At 42.6% G+C, this 16286-nt stretch overlaps 1 protein-coding gene across 1 annotated transcript in view; it reads right to left on the bottom strand.

Annotated features, from left to right (window-relative positions):
• LMBRD1 (LMBR1 domain containing 1) overlaps positions 1–10352 on the bottom strand; it is an 87148-nt gene extending 76796 nt beyond the window's left edge. The window contains exon 1 of the mRNA XM_082480814.1: positions 10207–10352. Coding sequence (XP_082336940.1) covers positions 10207–10233 — 27 coding nt within the window. The 5' untranslated portion in view covers positions 10234–10352. The remainder of the gene's footprint in view (positions 1–10206) is intronic.
• Between the last annotated feature and the right edge of the window lie 5934 nt (positions 10353–16286).

Genomic DNA, 16286 nt, shown 5'->3' with positions numbered 1-16286 from the left:
GAATGTGCTGCATTTCAGGGGACAGACACTACAGAAGTATCCCCACTGCTTATACTCACTTTGGCTGTTAGTCTCACACTTAAAGCTCTTTTTTTCCTCCAGATTAAGAATCTTTAGTTACCATACATTATATGGTCAATGCACAATTGAAATAAAATTATTAGTAAATATCACTTTTAGCAGCTACCAGTTTAGTATATTTACTTTTGTTCTCTTTTTCAGTGGCACTCAGAATACCTATTTTTATGAAACTGATACATATCAGACAATGAGCTTTAGACTCAGTAGGTGCAATCTGAAGAGTTTTTCAAGATGTTTTATAAAAGACAACTGGACATATGCTATTTGCAGTTCTAGTCCTTTTTTTCTGGACTATAAGCACTGCAGTAGGCATGAAGCTTCCAAGTTGAGTCATTGTAGGGACAAAGCTGCCCTCAGGATGAGTTTTCTGCAAAATCCAACATATGACAGGCTTGGAAACAGTCTGATACATTAGAAAAAACTGTAGATGACTAAGCTGTATGAGTTGCCCAGCCCAGTAGTTAGATGCATTTGATTTAATTTTATCATTAACACATTTATATCTGCTTTGCAAGTCTTCAGAAAACATGCACGTGCAAAGCATTAATGGAGGGCTCCAATCAAGTCAAGGATGCACTCATTTTGAAGTCAATAACTCTCAATCAAAAAAGCACAAGTTCTGTATCAGTAAGGCTGACACACTGGGATTGCTAAAAAAGCAGCCCCAAAATCCCACTTGAGGCCAATATCCAATTACTGAATTTCAGTCACAGAAATAGCAAAACAAACTAGAGGTTGGGAACACTTTCTAGAAAGAAAAGTCAGATAATCAAGGTAATGTTTTCTAGACGCAACGCAATAGAAAGGGCAGAATTTGCTTTGTTAGGACTTCAAACTACAAAGAAAAAAATTAATTCTGTACAGATGGCCCTTTCTAAGGTATGAAACACCTATTTTTCAAGCATGTAAGTCCAGATATGAATAGTATATAAGGACCCATATTCTTCTGAGAATGTCTATAGTACTTCACTTCCTGTCACTACTGTACTTGGCAACACTACAAGAGAATACCTCATTAAAGAGTAGAAATACATAGAGATAGATATAAAAAACAGTACTTCTAAAAGAGTGCTAGCAAAGGTGTAAATGACTGGGCATACAGGAATAAGCATAGGACAATTCTACAAAGGGAAGATTTTACAGATCAGAAAGAACATCAAGTAGTCTGGGGAGCTCTCAAATGCGTTGTGCTAATTCCCACAGTATCTTGATAACAGGGTCTCAAGATCATCATAGAACAGTTTGGGTTGGAAGGGACATTTAAAGGTCATCTAGTCCAACTCCCCCAGCCATGGGCAGGGACACCTTCCAACAGGATAAGGTTGCTCAAAGCCTTATCCAACCTGGTCCTGAACACTTCCAGGGACAGGGCATTCACAGCTTCCCTGGGCAACCTGTTCCAGTGCCTCACCGTTAATTTCTTCTTTATGTTCAATCTAAATCTACCCTCTTTCAGTTTAAAACTGTTGCCCCTTGTCCTGTCACTACAAACCCTGCTAAAAAGTTTGTCCCCATCTTTCCTGTAAGCTCCCTTTAAGTACTGGAATGCTGCAATAAGGTCTCCCCAGAGCCTTCTGTTCTGCAGGTTGAACAACCCCAACTCTCAGCCTTTCTTCATAAGAGAAGTGCTCCAGCCCTCTGACCATTTTTGTGACCCTGCTCCAACAGCTCCATGTCTGTCTTGTACTGTAGGCCACAGAGCTGGACACAGTACACACAATGCATGCAGTCTTTATATCACAGAATAGCTATGAATAAAATATATATACAGATGCAACAGTACTCAGACACAAGAATGGCACATTGCTTTATTATGCTTGGTTGTACCTTATAAACTTTTATTTTTAATTAGTTATCCACCCAGTTTAAGCCATCATCTCCTTTTTCAGAAGTATAAGCCTTTACCTTTTAGTTTGACCAAGACTCAAATCGCATGAACATTCAAGTTAACTTCAGAAAATAGTACCCTAAACCAGGTATTAGAAAAAAAATTAGATTACTTAATACTATGCCCACTAGCAGACCTTAGACACTAAATGTATGCCAGTCTTGAGTTTCTGGCCTAAGCACTGAAGCTCTTTACATTATACCAAAGGGCAGATTGGATAGGAACTTTGGGAAAACAAAAAGTCACATACTGATCAAGAAGCCATAATTCTCAACAGAAATCATTAGAGTAATATATTTCAAATCTTACCACTGAACTGCAGGAGACCCATCCATCTGTGCTAGGATTTAGATCCTACTACTCCCCAAATGTAACAGCATTGATATCACTTATTTGAACAAAAGCAAAAGTTGATCTTTTTCAGAACACGTTACTTAGTCCTAGGAAACTGTCCAGAGAATGGAAGTGAAAATAAAACTCTAGCTACATCGGTAACCGCACCAAGACAGAAGGCCAAAGTCACATTCTTGACCTCATCCTTTTCCTCTTCTCCTTGAAGAGAACTATTGGTTTAAGGAAGCTAAATGTTTTGTAACTTGATCGGAGGTCCAAGCCTGCCTATACAGTTTAAACATATTCCAGAATTGTTCTGATCATGTGGGATCCACTCTATGTGTAGGCAAGATCAAGTAGTTATCCAGAAGCAAGATTCTTCAAAAGCTAGTGATTTTGGAGACATACCAACATAACTGAACTGGTGAGAAAAGAAAAGATCCGGTACTGTCAAAGCTCCTTCCAATTTCTATGCAGAGGCTTTTTTTCAAACTCATAAGCTCAAGCCCTTTAAGTTGTTGTTCAGACGCAGGCACTAATACAGAGCATATGAAAAATGCAAGTGAGCATACACCTTAAAGACTACACATGGTAAGACCTCAAGTAATTTAACACTTGCTTTATCAGTTTTCTCTGAACTGCCTAAACTCTCATAGAATACAGGTTTGATGACATACCATAAACAATTCATTTCTGTCTCAGAACATCAGCACCACCGTCCTTCATGTTACTATATTAAGACTGACAGTAGGCCACTTTGTATTGAGCTGTCTGAAATTAGATTCTCATCCAACTGGAATTTCAGTAGAAAGTTATACATGCATTTTGTCATCTAATCAGCAAAAAGAAAGGATAAAAAGTATTTTAACAGAAGGGACAGCAGCAACACCTTAAGTTAAGTGTCTGTCAAGTACACAGTAAACCCAATCTTAGAAGACTGTTGGGCTCAAGCCCAAGCCCAGCATTTCAAGAGGAAAAAATTCTATGCATTTATATGAAAATACACCACAAAAGAATTTGATAGTCTGTGTATGTATTCTTAACTTATTACTATTACAGTGTTTAAATAGCCTAGTGTTAAAAATTAAGTACATGCATTACTTCAATTATACCCAAGGGAAAAGCAGGACTGAACTGAATTGGTGGCACTATTTACTTCCAAGTAAGTATTTGAAAAAGGTGTCTCCTATGAGCAATGGAGACACTCAAAAGCCACACCAACCAAAAATAAGCAACAAAAGCAACAGCAAGATCCAAAGTTTAAGAGGCACAGCCACTTTACAGAAAGAGGTAGATAGTAATTGAAATACAACAGGTCTTAACTGCCAAAAAACCTGCTTCTCCTCCAACTCCAGAAAAGCATTTATAATAGGATATTATAATGTAGAACTTTAAAACATTGTAATTGCTTTTCATTTTGTTGCTCAAATTAAGTTGTGTACACAACCAGAGTAATATACTAGGAAACATACATTACAGCATATCAAAATATTGAGATGTTACCTTGCATTAAAAGGTGTAAAGATGCAAAGCTGTGCACATTTCACCATTGTGTACATGTGCCTGAACTTACAAACTTTGCATTGCTCTGCACAAGAAGCAGCTATAATGCAAGCTGATTTAACAGCATATCATATCTATTATGTCAGCTTTCAGTCAGCTGCTGAAGCCTCACAGTTACAGAAACTACAGAGGTAAAAATCCTTATTCTTACTGGCAAGTTATCCATATGCACACACCATCAGCAACTCAAAAGAAGCAACCAGTTCATCTGAACCATTTCAAAAAGCTAGTGACAGCAGCACTGTGCTGTCAAAAGCAAGGAGCACTGCTAGCTAGTGAGGGCCAGAGTTCTAACATTCTGAGCAGCAATGCTAATATATCAAGCAGCAGTGCTAATATATCAAGCTGACAGGCATACAAGTTCACTGGATGAGCACATCCAAGACTTAGTTAAGAACTCATCTGGACAGCCTCTAGATCTAGTCTGTTTTCTGCTCCATCCATTATGGCCCAAGCTTACAATGTATACAGCAAATACCTTAGAAGCACAACAGATTAGGAAGGTGAGAATTCATTACTACTTTCAACAGCAGTTTAAGATGTGAAAATGTGACCACAAATTCTCTTAAGACCTAAAGAATTCAGGTATTCCGCACTGTTCTGCTGTACTTCATTCTGTTCCATGCAGTTAGGAAGCATGCATCGTAGCACCTTTAAAATACCTGTAACAATGTGTTGTTTTGATAAAGGAATCAACAAGTTGCAAGGATATGTGCAATGAGCATGATGGCTTACATTAAGCTATTATGCTTAAGTATTCCTTAATACAGTTACAAGCATAGAAAGTGAATTGATTGGTAAAGTGTTGCGATATAAATAAGGATATAAAAATGCAGTTTAAGACACTTCCAGTTTACCTAAATGCTAAAACCAAAGAAAGTGCACTCAAAAGATTCATTTTATAATTACATTCATAAAAAATTAGTTACAAAGATCACTCACTTCCCCCAGTAATCATTGAGTGGAGTCTTCCTTCTCCCAGCAACTGTGTCCACTTGGTAACTTACAATGTCAACAGAACAGTACTATTCAAACTCTACCAATAACTTCGCCAAATGAAAGCAATACAAGCTAATCTGACATTTTTGGCCTCCCCTGCTTTTTGGTGGGGGAACAGCCATAAATTTTATACTTTTGTCCCTGTTAAAAGGGACATTTCTACTGTGTCCTGGTTCCAGCAAGGATGGGGTTAATTTCCCCAAGGAGCCGGTAGGGAAGGCAGGTATTCCATACCAGGTGACCCATGCCCAGCTATAAAAGGCACTAGCCGGGGAGGGGGCAGTCGCCACTCGGGGGCAGGCTGCGGCCGGTGTGGGTCCGGTTGGTGCGCTGGGCAGTAGTACTGTAATCGCGTCCTTATACTCCTTTATCAGTGTTATTGTTTTTCTTTCTTCTTCCCTTTGGCTATTCTGTTAAATTACACTATTTCAACCCACGAGTTTTGCCCTTTTCTGCCGATTTTTCCCACAGCTGTGGGAGTCAAACGAGCAGCCACATGGTTCTTTCTTGCTGGCTGAGGCCAAACCACAACATACTGTCACTGCTGGGCCCTGCAAGAATTTCAAGAGTACCCAGTGAAGATAGCTCCCATTCTCCACAAATGTACCTTAATAGAGTTTAAAGTGGTATAACGTTCCAGATTTCAGTACTTGTGATGTTTCAAATGTAGATGAAGCCATCATTCTGCTGATTAGCCTCTCCTAAAGCCTATCCAAAAAAACAAAGATGCAATAACAAAGACTGGAGAGTGGATCATAGCATGCTTAAAGACATTTCTTATCCAGGTCTCAGATCTTTCAGCCTGTTACCTCCAAAATGGGACAGAGCCAGGATTTTGACTGCCATAAGGAGAGTAACATCCAGAAACATGCATACATCAGCCACATCTGGCTACCATGAAGATTTCAGCCAAGTACTGTTATTTCACAAGTAGTAATTCCTACTCAGAACAGGAAGCATGGTCTCAGTTGATAATGATTTCTCAGCTAACACCTTTCTAGAAATAAAAAATCCAGCATTTCTAGGGGTTCTGTATTCTCAGCAGCTACACAGTGAGTTTCCCACAAGATGCAAAAAATTCTTAACAGAATGGTCTGCAAAAAGGATCTCCCATTAAACAGACACTACTCATTGAATCATTAAGGAAACAATTGGCTTTTAAAAGCTCAGGCAGAGACCCAAGGTTTGTGAGGTGTTGGGTCTAACCAGAAAGAAATAAAAGCCAGTGGCTTTTAAGTTCATATCGTAGCAAGAATCCATGCATTTCAAAAACAAAAGTTCTCATCACCTCCCCTGCCTTCTGCTGCATCAATAATAGAATAAAAAAAGACAGTGTGGTGATGATAATGTCCTTGTTTCAAGCAGTCTTCCTGCTGCAAGACAGCATCAGCTAGGTTTTAAATATTTATGAGACTTGTAGGTCAGACCCAGAGGTCTTGGGTTCCAGCAGCAATCTTTTAAGTCTTTAAGCTAGGGTGAGGTTTTCTGTTTCTAAGTACTTGTTATAAATCAAACAAGCTTTCAGATCAAACAGATCAGATCCAACTGGATGTATTTGAAGTCCACTGCACAAACTAAAGCACTGTCAATGCAAACACCCAAAACCTTCAAAAGTGGTGCTGGTGAATATTATAAGGACTCCACTTACAAGGTAATACTCAAATTCTTTTGATTAGTACTAGAACCAAAAGCCTGCTTCCCAACTTAACAGCACTATGAATCAAAGTAATCCCAGCCTCCAGAAAAGGTGTTGCTCCAACAAATTCTATTGTACATGGGAATAACTACCACCCAAGTCCATGCACCACTGCTCCTTTCCTAAAGGACTAAACTACTGTGCAAAACCTTCCAATACCAAAACTGCTCAATTCACTCACTACAAAAGCTTCAAGATAATATTCGATAAGTCTCACAAAATACAAGGAGAAACACCAACAGGTACCAAATGCCACAAGCCACTTGTTTATAGTAAAGAACAACTTGGCTTAATTAAAAGATGTATAACAGTCCTGTCAAAACGGACAACACCACAAGGTTAACAAGGGCTGTCAGGGAGGACAAGTCAGAACACATGATGGAAATGGACTACAGAGCACTGTTTTAAGTTAATTCATCCAGAAAGCAGCATCATTTTGACAGCCTTCAGAGAAGGGTAATCTGCCTGGGTACTACACTTCAATTAAGCCAATCCTTGTAGCCAGGACACATACCTTCACTTGCTACTGAATACACAATTCATATTGAGAACTCTGAACCATCAGACTATGCCTTCATTTTACCTCTGCTACCAGTGTAAAATGCTTCTCTCAGTTTGCTACAAGTCTGTTCACAGAAAAACCTCAAGAATATCTACAAGTTGATAGCAGGGTCAGACGCATTAAAAATGAACTGAAAGTCTACAGAGTACCTCTTTGTTGTAAGTTGCGCATCCTTTTGACTTTCTCCTATGAGGACAGGCTGGGAGAGTTGGGGCTGTTCAGCCTGGAGAAGAGAAGGCTCCGGGGAGACCTTATTGCAGCCTTTCAGTATTTAAACAGGGCTGATAAGAAAGATTGGGACAAACCTTTTAGTAGGGCCTGTTGCAATAGGACAAGGGCTAACTGTTTTAAATTAAGCAGGAAGATTTAGACTGGATATAAGGAAATTTATTTTTTTTTTTTAAACGCGAGGGTGGTAAAACACTGGCAAAGGTTGCCCAGAGAGGTGGTAGACACCCCATCCCTGGAAGCATTCAAGGTCAGGTTGGACAGGGCTCTGAGCAAGCTGATCCACTTGAAGATGTCCCTGCTCATTGCAGGTGAGGTTGGACTAGATGACCTTTTAAGGTCCCTTCCAACCCAAACTATTCTATGATTCATTTCTCTAACACTGATACTGGGAATTACAGTTGGGAGGTAGAGAAAAAGAGTACATACAGCAAAACTGTTTACCTAGGATCTGGATAACTGCCACTACTCTTTTGGCATAAACTCTGAAATCATCTAGTTGGAAGTGTTTTTTTTTTTTTTTTTTCTTATGAACTAATGATTTATCTACAGAGATTATTATTATCTACATCGGCTACCTGATCCACCTCAAAAAATGCACTGAGAAGAAGAATCTAGTGATTTAACTCACTCTGGCCATCCAAAACAAAGGATCCTTGCAAGAGTCACAGTCCTTCAGACACCAGCATCAGATATAGTGCTTTGGAAGTGCTGGGTTTGAAAGAATCATTCAGAGGAATGACAGTAGTCTCTTGGAAAAATTCTGAGCCAAATCCAGTCTGTCCTACTTGTGAAGCAGCAGTAAGAAGCACGTGTTACCCAGGACATAATTAAAAGCTTTAACTGTTCATGAAGATCTCATATTAAGTTGCTGTCAACCTCCTAATTTGCCATTAATCCTAAATTGAAATTACCAAATCAATAAAGCTGTGTGTTTATGTATAGGTTTGTATGTTCTGACTGACTTTAGATCCACTCAACTTTATCAGGAAGGCCACATTAATATTTCTATACCACAAGTTCAACACTTACGTTGGATCAAATGCATTAATATCAGATCATCATGTTATTGCTGCAAAGCTAGACTCATTCAGATGAGCCTTCAAAGAGGAGGAAGAATTCTTCTGCCCGGCAGCATTCAGCAATTTTATTTCAACAGGCCAGAAGCAGCATCTACAAACACTAGGAACTAGGCAGGACCAAGAAGACTCAGAAGTAGAGGCACAGGTACTTCGAAGAAATAAAAGTTTTATCACAAGCATGATAGCTTGCTTTCAGGTACAGTTTTTAAACAGAACCTACCCAGCCCATCATACCACAACATGTGGCCATTAACAAAAATCTAGCTCAACAAAAACAGTATTTTAAGTACAGTAATTATCCTTCTATTAATATACTTCCTTAAATAAGACTAGTGAATGCATGACTACGTTTGGCCTCCTACTCTCCTCAAAAATTTGTTTCTCAAGTCAGGGAATGAATACATTAACAAAATAGGTCTCCTTTGCAACAGGAAATTCTGTTTAGTTCCCAGCAGACGTGCATTTTTCAGCTAGGCCTAGTTACATCACTTATTTCTCTAGCTAGTCAGGCTCAATATATTTCTTAATACTCAGTATTATTCTCATTGAACTGCCAGTATCATGACATATGAAAGGTCTCTTTCATCTTCTATATCCATTTTAATTCTGAACAAACAAGGTCTGAAGACACAAACTTTTAACAATAACATTGAACAACATCTTAATTTATTCCGTATTACCACTCAGCAATAAACATGACAAAAACTGTGTCACAGCCTAATTCTTAAGGCTTCTTATGACTTGCATTTACATGAGCACCAGCCAAAAGGCACTGTATTGGCTGCAAGCTAGTTCTGAAGCATTACCAAGGATCTGGAAGGACCTAAGTTTTCCTGTGGAAGTATGGCTGGAAGGGAATATAGTCTTGGAGCCCAGTGTGCAGGCATTTACCATCTGCCCACTCCCTCATTTGTTTCAGAATAATCTCTTTTACTATAGATCCAGATAGGCTCCAAACCAAATTATTAATATGCTCCAGTTTGACCTGGTTTTAATTATAGTATCCTCACAAAAACACTGGGTCATTACCTTCAAGGACCCTTTTTACCAAAGGTTAAAGAGGCCAATGCATTAAGCATTTGGAAGAACTCTTACTTACAGTAATGCTTAGAGCAGACTACAGTGAGTACTCATCTCATTAAGATCTCATTTCACACAGCAACCCCCTACAGTTGTATATAAAAAGTGTATAAAAATAGTAGTTCAGTTAAGGCAGTTTCAGCTAAGAAGAGATACTACCCCTTCCCCTAAGGGTTTTTCTAGTTTTCTCTCTAAAAAAGTGCTTATTAACTCAGGGTCTGCATTATAGGTAGATTAACACAGTAAGTCTTTATAAGTCTTAATGTCTCAGTAACAGAATAAAAGAATGCTGGCAAAAAAAGAAAATCAAAATCTTAAACTGTAAGTGTACTGGTTTTGAACAAAGGGGCTACTAATTTCATTCTGTAATGCCCCATTATAATGTACTAAAAAGCAACATTTAAGAGATATAAATATATCTTCTGGATGGTAGACACACTCCTTTTCACACAACAGAAGGAATAAGCGTTTGGAAACAAGTAGAATATTGAATAGAAATAACTGAAATGAAAATTGAAATCCAGTTCAAATAACAAACAGAGCTCAATGTTGTATTCACATTACTAGATCATAGCTTTCTGAAAAACTCAGGCTCTAGAACAGGTATTAGCATTGGTTTTAAACACTTTGACAACTCTTTCAACACAAGCGCTTCCCCCGAAGAGGCAATTAAGATGTTTTTTAAAGACCATACCTTAAATGTACCATTTTGGTTTTTCATATATGAAACCAAGAAGATGTCCACTGGTAGTAGCGCTGATGAAATAAGAGCAACCGCCAACGCAAAGATCGCTGTTATGGTAGAAATCACTTCACTTTCCCGCCGACTCTGATACTTGCGCACATAAACCCAGCAGAAAATTAGAATAGCCTGAAATGCACAGGGAAAGATAATTAGGAGTTGCATAACAAGGATGCCAGAAAGCAGGTACAGAAGTTAGACCCCATATCTTGGTATTAGGACTGGTACATACCGTCAACACACTTTCTACCTGAGCCTCACACACCAGTGGTACACTCACCCCACACACCTCACTCTTTGTACCTTCCCTACGACCAGCCTGAGCAACAACAAGAACACCACCACCACACACGAAAAACAAGCTACAACGCAGACGAGCATCGCTGCTACCCCAGGCAGGAAGGCAAGGCAGCCCCGCACCCTCAGCCCTGGGCTCTGCCCCGCCGCTGCCGCCATCGCCGAGGCACCGGCAGGACCTGCAGGGGAACCGGGCCAGGCTGGGGGCGAGGGGAGACACAGGCCGAGCGCGGCGGCCAGGCGGGAAGCGCGGAGCTGGGGCAGCGACGGGCCGAGGAAGGAGGAGGAGAGGCCGGGGCGGGCGGAGGGGAAGGCGGGAGAGTCCCGCCGGCCCCGGGAAGGAAAGGGGGTGGGTTGGGGTGTTGAGGGGTGCGCCTGGGCCGCGGGAGAGCCGCCTCTCACCAGCAGCGCCAGGCCGAAGAGGCACCATCCCGTCAGCAGCTCCGAAGCGGCCGCCGCCATCTTCGCTTCCGTCAGCAACGCCAAGCCCGCCCCCTCCGTGAGGCGGGGACTTTTAAGGGGGCGGGCATCGCGTTACCATGGGGACCGGGCCTGGCGGCTGCCGGGAGCGCCGCGCAGCGTGACGTCATGTGCCTGTGGACGGTGACAGCTTTCGCTTTAGTTAGTCAGCGGTCTGCCACCGCGTCCGTTGGTGACGCGGGAGGGGGGAAAGGTGGCGAGAAGCGGCAGTGAGGGTCGGGGGTCGCCGCCGGGAACGGGAGAAGGGGGTGTGGGGAGGTGGTTAAGGCACATCAGGGCGATCCACCCCCTCGCCCCGGCGGGCGGAGGCAGGGCCGCGCTCGGTCCCTGGGCACTCCCGCTGAACGGGCAGCGGGAGAGGAAAGGGAGGGGTGGAGGGGGGGAGCAGAGCGTTTAGAGATGCACTAGGAGTTATCAAGCAATTTCAATTTTTTTTTTCCCCCTCTGTAAAGTGGCTGAAATGCTGTCCTGCGTCACTGCTGGCGCAGCGTGTGGCGCCGCGTGTAGGCTCGTGGCCTCGGGAGAAGCCGGGGGGGGGGGGGGGGGTGGGGGAGCGAAGGGCTGGCAGGAGGGCTGCCTTTGGGGGGGGAGGGGGGTGTCGGTGTGGGGTCAGGGGGTGCTGTGGGGAGCCGGTGCGGGCCTGGCGGGACGGGGAGCGGGAGAGGCTCAGCACCACCATGGGCAGGTTGAGCCTTCTTCATTCGCTGCGAGCGCTGCGTGTGGGGGTCGGGGGCAGAGGAGCCTCTGAGTGCCCCAGGGGCTGGATGGGGAGCCGTGTTCAGCAGCACAGGCTGCTGTGCTGGGTTTCTGCTTGGTGTGCAGGTGGCTCGGGGGCGAAAATGTGCGTGAGCTTTCTTTGGTTTTGTTGTTTTGTTTTGTTATGTTTTTCCCTGGGTAGAAGGGGACTTGTAGAGCTGCGGGAAGGGACCTGCCAGTGTGCAGGAGCGGCCACATTCTCCTACTGCAGCAGCAGATATCTTTGCTATGGTTCCATTTGCTGTGAGCAAATCATAGAATCATAGAATCATTTAGGTTGGAAAAGATGCTTAAGGTCATTGAGTCCAACCGTAAATCTAACACTGCCAGGTTACCACTAAACCGTGTCCCTCAGCACCATGGTTACCCATCTTTTAAATACCTCCAGGGATGGTGACTCAACCACTTCCCTGGGCAGCCTGTTCCAATGCTTGACAACCCTTTCTGTGAAGAAATTTCTCCTAATATCCAATCTAAACCTCCCCTAGCACAATGTGAGGCTGTTTGCTCTCATCCTGTCGCTGGTTACTTGGGAGAAGATATGACACCCGCCTCACTACCATCTCCTTTCAGGTAGCTGTAGAGAGTGATAAGGTCTACCCTGACCCTCCTTTTCTCCAGGCTGAACAACCCCAGTTCCCTCAGCTACTTCTCATAAGACTTGTGCTCTAGACCCCTCACCAGCTTCATTGCTCTTCTTTGGAGATGGTTCCGAACCTCAGTGTCTTTCTTGTAGTGAGGGCCCCAAAACTGAACACAGTATTAGAGGTGGGGCTTCACCAGTGCCGAGTACAGGGGGCCAGTCGCTCCCCTAGTCCTGCTGGTCACATTGTTCCTGATACAGGCCAGGATGCTCTTGGCCTTCTTGGCCACCTGGGCACACTTCTGGCTCCTATTCAGCTGTCTGTCAACCAATACTGCCAGGTCCTTTTCCTCCAGGCAGCTTTCCAGCCGCTTTTTCCCAAGGCTGTGCATAGAGTTGTTTTGATGCAACCACAGGACCAGGCACTTAGTCTTGTTGAATCTCAGCAAAGGCACCCATGAGCCAAGAGAGAGGTCGTTTAGATTCAGGCCATTCTGTAGCCTTGTGAGAAGAAATGATTTGGGGCAGGGGGAGCTTGGCCCTGGAGTGGTGAGCTTCCAGTTGCTGTGAGGCCAGTGTGGGTGCCAGGAACTTGTAGCGGCAACAGTGATCATGAACTAGGTGTGAGGTCATGTGAGAGATGGGACTCATAGCCTTGACAGGGGGTATTTGTTGGTGAAGGGACTGCGAGAGCCTCACCTCAGACTGGTTTTTGCCTTTGCTGAGCCTTAACTTGTAAGGGCTATATATGAGACAGCAGTGTGTGATGGTGCTTGTGAGCTATATCCAGGGCATCTGAGGTGGGTGCTCAGATGGACTCATTCTCTCAGGAGAAGGTACCTGGTGGTGTGCGTGGTGGAACAGCCTTGCCATGAAGTGGCTGACATCTTTGCTGAGCTTCAGTTTACTCTGAGAGTGTTGTGATGGCATTCTCCAGCTATATGTGGGGTGGTTGGGGGCAGCAGGGTTTCAGATGGGCTTGCAGCTTTACAAGAAGGAACCTGCGTTTGGGGGGACTGGAGAATTGGAAGCTTCGCCCCGGAGCAGTGGACACATGCTGTACTTCTGTTTGTTGTCAGGTCAGTGTGGAGGGCACTGGTGTGTGGCAGCATTCATGAACCAGGCGATAATGGGGTTGAGGAGGTTCTGGAGAGCTTGTAAACCTTGCAGGGGGTGTGTTGGCTAGTAGAGAAAAATGTTTCCTGCAGGGGCAAATACCTGTACCGTGTGTTAACTTACTGTGAGGGCAGTGCAGGTGGAATCAGAGTGCAGGGGCGTTCGCAAGCTGCTTGGATGGTTCGTCATGGGTGCTGTTTTCAAGTGAGCTTGTAGCCTTGGAAGAAAGGGCTTCCTGCTGGTGGTGGCATTTGGGAGGCTCATTCTGGAGAGGCAGGTGCTTGCGCTGGGTTTCCATTTGGTGTGAGGGCACAGGCAGTAGGCAGGTGTGTGCGGTGGCTGTGGTGAGCAGAGTGAAGGGTAGTTCATGGCAATCCAGGTGGGCTCATGGTCTGATGAGAAGAGCAGCAGAGGGCTTGAGGCGTGCCAAGGAGAGGCTGTCACCTGTGTCTGGTTTTCTCTTGCTTTGAGAGTAGTGCAGGCAGCAACAGCATGTGACACTGCTCATGAGCTGAGTTATAGACAGATGGGGGATTTTGGTTGGGCTTTTCACAAAGGGGAAAAGGGACATGTTGAGGAAGGGAGCCTTGGAGCCGCAGATGCTGGTGCTTGGTGTCTGTTTGCTGCAAGGGGGTGTCAGTGATGGCACTCAGGAGCCAAGTAATGAGGCAACCAAGTAATGTTTTGAGGCAACTGAACAGCAGTCTGCCAGTGCCCGCAGGGAGGCCATTGGAAAGATGGAGCCAGGCACTTCCCCACGGTGGAAGGAGGAGGGACAACAGACATAAACTGAAACAAGAATATGTCAGACATGGTGTAAGAACATTTTCACTGTACAGACAGTTCAGCAATGGAACATGTTGCCTGGAGAGGTTGCTCATTCTCGGATGTTTTCAAACCCATTGGGGTAATAATGCTCTGAGCAACCTGGTTTCAAGTTATAGTTGACCGTGCTTTGAACTAGATGAATTCCTGGGGCCCCTTTCAGCCTGAATTATTCTATGGTCCAGTGATACATACTTTGAATATTAATTTAGGAACCCAAGAGCTCTCTGTAGTGGAAATTGAGGGACTTCAGAAAGAGTTCTACTGAGTGAATATAGAAGTCCTGGGTGGTTTTGCTATGTTGTTTTGTTTTTTTTTTTTTAATAGAGACTCTTCAGGATGAAGGGGATTAAAGGCAAAAGGGCATTTCCCATCTTTTTATACATATGGTCTGAGTGTTGTGGAAGCAGAACATGAAACAGTGCTGCAGATACTAACAAGCTAAGTATCTCCTGTTCAGGCCCTTAGGTTTATGAATGCTGAATGATGTGCACATAGACAGTTCTTCTCAAAGAATATCTAGTTACTACCAAATAACCTTCCTTTTTCAGCAAATGACACTGAAATACTTGACTTGTGAATAATTGAAATATTTATCATAGAATCATAGAATGGTCAGAGTTGGAAAGGACCTTGAAGATTATCTACTTCCAACCCCCCTCCCACTAGACCAGGTTACTCAAAACCCCATCCAGCCTGGCCTTGAACACTTCCAGGGATGGGGCATCCACAGCTTCCCTGGGCAACCTCTTCCAGTGCCTCACCACCCTCACAGTAAAGAATTTCTTCCTAATATCTAATCTAAATCTACCCTTTTACAGTTTAATATCATTTATGATTTAAAGAAATGAAGTTTACTTGAAGTGGAAAATCAATCCTTCATCCTTTTAAACTGTGAAAACACCTGGAAGGAAAACACTGCCCTGAATAATGTCTCACTGCCTGTTTAGGGTTAAATGAGAACTATGTTGTGTACATTCTCTTAGTTTTTTTTTTTTTTTTAATATATTACTATTAATGTGTATATATTATCTCCACCACAGAAAATATTTCCCTGGATGTCATTACTATTAAATATGTATGTTATAATTCAAAATTGCTTTAGAACCCATGAAGAATTAACAACTTAAAGAACAACATTAAAAATAAACTATCCCCAGGTGGAAAAGGAAGTAATTTGCCCTTGGAGTATATAAAGATTTTATATTTTGTACAGCACTGCGTACCTTTATCAATAAAATATTGAAATACCGAACATCAGAGATCTGTAACTAGTTAAGAATTAAGGCTTCTGTAAAAAAAAATAAATGCTATAGCTGTATCTTACCACCAATCTTTTTGTTTTGAATGAAATGTTTACATAAATATTTAACTTGCTTTAGTAAATAAGCCATAAGAGTAACTTCAGCGTGATCAAAAAGTCTTTTCCATTCTAAACAGCTAAGAGTTTATGTAGTTTAACAAACAGTAAAAAAAACCACAAACACAAACAAACCCAAAATTATGTGCTTCCCACTAACAGAAAAATACAATTTATCTTTGCGTCTTTTGTTAAGATTTTCCTATATTTTTTCAGTAAATGATAATTTTGAAGAAGTTAGCATCGCTCTGTGAGATCCATTCCTATTTGGTAAATATGGCTGCTAAACTTGTCTTAATTGGGTAACAAGGAAGGTTTTCAAGGTTTCAGTGAAAAATTTTTCACATCCCTGTGTGTAAAATGATTACATAGTTTAAAGGAAGAGTTTTTGTGAGAATGGAAGTAATGATTTTATGTACAGTTAGGCAAAATGGAAGTTCAATGCCACATTACCACTAGCTATCTTTTTTTTTTTCCTTATTCCCTAATATTCAAAGGACTTTATCCCTTATTCTAATGAATTCAGCAGATCTTAATCTGAAGAATGGTCTACAAACAGAATTCAGAGTATCAACTTCAATTTTTTTTTAACTGGTGGGTGGGACACTGCAGGTG

Source organism: Vanellus vanellus (genome assembly GCF_965231255.1).
Source record: "Vanellus vanellus genome assembly, chromosome: 3".
In the NCBI taxonomy this organism is placed as follows: Eukaryota; Metazoa; Chordata; class Aves; order Charadriiformes; family Charadriidae; genus Vanellus; species Vanellus vanellus.
Note: the sequence above shows the minus strand (reverse complement) of the source record. Positions and strands in the feature narration are given on the sequence as shown.